Source organism: Alligator sinensis, unplaced genomic scaffold, assembly GCF_000455745.1.
Source record: "Alligator sinensis unplaced genomic scaffold, ASM45574v1 scaffold1667_1, whole genome shotgun sequence".
Classification (NCBI taxonomy): domain Eukaryota; kingdom Metazoa; phylum Chordata; order Crocodylia; family Alligatoridae; genus Alligator; species Alligator sinensis.
Genome location: NW_005842504.1, coordinates 453117 through 457266, shown reverse-complemented (window position 1 = coordinate 457266; position 4150 = coordinate 453117). Strand labels below are relative to the sequence as shown.

At 65.4% G+C, this 4150-nt stretch overlaps 1 protein-coding gene across 1 annotated transcript in view; it reads left to right on the top strand.

Moving 5' to 3' along the window:
* Positions 1-4150, top strand: part of PLD3 (phospholipase D family member 3) — a 5201-nt gene that overhangs the window by 608 nt on the left and 443 nt on the right. The window contains exons 2-10 of the mRNA XM_025213057.1: positions 751-816; positions 1371-1436; positions 1584-1735; positions 1820-2003; positions 2142-2262; positions 2949-3076; positions 3190-3390; positions 3488-3627; positions 3883-4048. Coding sequence (XP_025068842.1) covers positions 790-816; positions 1371-1436; positions 1584-1735; positions 1820-2003; positions 2142-2262; positions 2949-3076; positions 3190-3390; positions 3488-3627; positions 3883-4048 — 1185 coding nt within the window. The 5' untranslated portion in view covers positions 751-789. The remainder of the gene's footprint in view (positions 1-750; positions 817-1370; positions 1437-1583; positions 1736-1819; positions 2004-2141; positions 2263-2948; positions 3077-3189; positions 3391-3487; positions 3628-3882; positions 4049-4150) is intronic.

Sequence of the window (4150 nt, the reverse complement as noted above, 5' to 3'; positions counted from 1 at the left end):
TGCTGAACGACTGCACTTGCTGAGCAAGTCGTGCCAAGAAACCGGCTCTGCAGGATTGGGGCGTGCAGGGCAGGAGGCACCGGGGCAGGGAGGGCGCAGCCCGGGCAGGGCCAGGACCCGCAGCCCAGAGCCCCGCGGAGCTCAGCCGCTAGATGAGGCGGGGGTCAGCTTGGCACAGGGGGCCCTGAGAGTGCCCTGATCCCTTCCCCTGGTCTCCTGCATCCCCCGGGCCCCATGCCAGCTGCCCTGTGCCCAGCTGATCCACTCCCAGCCGGGCACCGAGGGAGCAGAGAGGGGGTGAGACCCCCCGGCGGTGCCAGCCCCGCGGCGGGGGTGCATTGGCAGTGCTGCTGCATCCCCAGCCTGCACGGGCGGGTGCCTTGAAAAAGCAGAAGAGCCTGGATCCCATTTTGCAAGCTCACCGCAAATTGCACGGACTCAGCACGGGGCCCAACCGTTATTCAGTATCTCCATGGTTTGTGGGGGTCAGACCCAGAACCCGTGACCTGCAGCCGGGGGCAGAGGACGAAACCGCCACACCTCAGAGCTCCCCCAGGGCTGGGCCTTCCCTGCAGCCGCTCCGTGCCTCAGTTTCCTCCGGCTACTGCGTGTGGACAAGGTGCACTGGGCACCTCCCTGCAGCCACGGGATGGTCTCCCCGCTGGTCTCCAGGCCCCTGGCACTGACGGGACCAAGCGCCCATCGGCCATGAGAGACCCATGGCTTTTCTCCTCCTCTGGGTCCTTCCAGGTCAGCTGCGAGATCCCTGGCCCAGGACCCGCCAGCACCATGAAGCCCTATGTGACCTACAAGCAGGTATGGCCCCAAGGGAGCTGAGCCCCGCAACTCCCGCTGGCACCAATCCTGGCATCAGAGGCCCCAATTGTGGCTTTGGGGGTCTCCACAAGAGCCCTGCCCCTGCCGGGGGGAGGGGGAGGAATTTTCCCACCCTCGTGACAGGGCTTGTACTTGTGCTCAAGGGTGCAAAATGCTGAGCCCGGGGCTTGGACGCAGGCCATGTTGCCCCCCAGCCCAGGCCAGGGGAAGGGGTTCAACCCCACTGCTGGGGAGGCGGTGTCCGGGCACCTCACTAGCTTGGGAAGTGCCAGGGGGGGTTGTTAGCTATTAACTGTTAGCCATTACCAGTTAACCATTAGCCATTAACTAACTGGTCACCACTAGCCATTAGCTGTTAGCCATTAGCCAGCGGGCAGAAGCCGGCAGGTGCCTTCTCCATGCCCAGGCTGCTTTACAAGGCAGAGCTCCTGGGTCCTCGTGGGGTGCAGGGCGCAGCCCTGAGCTCAGTCACCCTTGCCCAGAGTCGGCGATGCTGGTGCCCTGGGCACCCACAGGTCTGGTTCCCCCCGCAGCTGAACCCGCTGGACAAGCCGGAGGAGCAGCTGCCACCAGAGCAGGGGACCCTGCCTGCCCACAAGGTATGTCGCCCGGGGGGACTGGATGCCCGATCAACAGGTGCCTGGAGATGCCCACCTGGGCTGGGGCCTGGAGAGCCCCCACGTGCCCCCGATTGGGTCGGGGTGCCTGGGGCTGTCACTGAACTGGCTGTGTCCCCTTCCCTGCAGCGTGCCCGCTGGGCCGTGCTGGCTACCGTGCTGGCCGCCATGCTCCTGGCCGCGCTGTTCACCTACCCCCTGGTCTTCCTGGCTGGCTCCACACCGTCGCGGCAAGACAGAGTCCGGCAGGCCCCCGGCGACGCGTGCACTGACCCTTGCCGGTGAGCAACGGGCAGTTCTTGGACCCCCCGGCCCATGCCCACCGCGGGCACCGCCGGAGATGCTGATAGGGCTGTCCCTGCCAGGATCACGCTGGTCGAGAGCATCCCCGAGGGGCTGACATACGGCAGTGCCGTGCCCTCCCACCCCTCCACCTTCCAGACCTGGCTGGAGCTGATTGGGGGCGCACAGAGCAGCCTGGACATCGCCTCCTTCTACTGGACCCTGACCAATGCCGACACGCACACACGGGAGCCCTCGGCCCAGCAGGTGAGTGGGGGACGGGACCCCACCCCGGCCTGGAGCTCGGACCGATGCCCCACGGAGCTTGCACATGCCACGGCCCCAGGGAGGGGTGGTGCTGGCCTCAAGACCGGCTTTGGTGGCTGATGGAGGCTTTTGGCACAGGGTGAGCAGATCCTGGCCGAGCTGACGCAGCTGCCCCAGCGCGGGGTGGCCGTGCGGGTGGCCGTCAGCACCCCCAAAGCCAAGCAGCCCTTGGATGACCTGGAGGCGCTGGAGCGAAGTGGTGAGGACCCGCAGCCCCACGTGTGCCTGAGCGTGTGCATGAACCTGTGTGTGTGTGCGTGCGCATCTGCGCCTGCATCTGCACGCATGTGTAAACATCTGTGCATGTGCACGGATGTGAGTGCGCCTCTGTGTGTGCATGTCTGTGTGTGTGCATAGCTGAGTGTATGTGTGCATGTGTGGGCACAGCTGTGCATGTGTGTCCATGTGTGCGTACCTCTAAGTACGTGTCAGCGTGCACATCTGTGCGTGCATGTACCTGCACACATGCATTCTGTGGGGGGGGGGGTGTGCCCAGCTGTGCATGATGTACCCTCCCCCATGGGTTCTTGGGGGGGGGGGGGTGTGCACAGCTGTGCATGTGTCTATATGTGTACATGTGTGCACACAGCTGTGCATTCATGTATGTGTGGCACATTTCTGCATGCATGTACATGTGTGTGCGCATTTGTGCATCCATGTACATGTGCCCATCTATGCGTGCATGGGTATGTGCACTTATTTGCATGTACATGCACGGACACATCTGTGCATGCATGTACATGTCTCTGCATTTGTGTACGTGTGTGTGCATGTGTGTGTACATGTGCACCTTTGTGCGGTTGTGCACACATCTCGGTGTGCGTGTCCATGTCTGGGCACGTGTGCGCATGCACGTGCAACTCTGTGCTGTCTGTCGCCGCCCAGGCGCCGCGGTGCGCAAGGTGGACCTGCCTCGGCTCACCAAGGGCGTGCTGCACACCAAGTTCTGGGTGGTCGACGGCGCACACATCTACCTGGGCAGCGCCAACATGGACTGGCGGTCGCTCACCCAGGTACCCAGGACGGGGTGGGGGTCACTCAGGGCATGACTCGGAGCCAGCGTGGGGCGGGGGGGGAGCATCCTGCTGCCCCTGACAGGTGCCCATGCCCCTCTCTCCCCCCCCAGGTGAAGGAGCTGGGTGCAGCCGTCTACAACTGCAGCTGCTTGGCCCGGGACCTGGGCAAGGTGTTCGAGGCCTACTGGGCCTTGGGGGTGCCCGACGCCACCATCCCGGAGCCGTGGCCCGACAGCTACTCCACCATCTACAATGTGGAGACGCCGCTGCAGCTGCAGCTCAACGGCACACCAGCTAGCGTCTACCTCTCCGTGAGTGGGGGGCCTGGGAGGGCCTGAAGGGAGGGGGTTAATGCCCCCCCAGCCGCAGCCTTGACCCCCTCCCCTGTTCTGTGCCATTCCCACCCAGAGCTCGCCTCCGGCTCTGTGCGCCCGTGGCCGGACCGAGGACCTGCGGGCGCTGCTCACCGTCATCGACACTGCCACGGACTTCGTGCACATCGCCGTGATGAGCTACCTGCCCACCATGGAGTTCTCCCGGCCCAAGAGGTGATGCTGAGAGCTGCTGGGCGGAGGACAGTCCTGCACGGGCCTTCGGACTCCTGGGCTCCCTGGCTTGGCCTGCACTGTCCTGGGGGCTGTTGGGGAGGGGGCACCACGGGCAGGGGCAGGTCTCCCCCGTGCCATCCGTGTTCCCTGCCCGGAGCCCGCGGGGAAGCTAATAAAGCTGGGTGGGATGCCGGAGAAGAGCTGGACCCCCCGAAAGCACCCAAGTGCCCTGACCCCGCCACCCCCCTGCCCCAGGTTTTGGCCAGCCATCGACAACCACCTGCGCCGTGCCGCCTACGAGCGCGGTGTCAGCGTCCGGCTCCTGGTCAGCTGCTGGTCGCACTCAAAGCCGCCCATGTTCCCCTTCCTCAAGTCCCTGGCGGCTCTGCAGGACAACAGGACGCGGTACAGCGTGGAGGTGGTAAGTCCCACCCAGGCCCGCCGGCACCGGCTGGGCGGCGTTTGGGGGGGGCCTTGCACCCCAGGTGTGGCGGGGGGGGGGGGGGGGGGGGAGCGGGGGCGG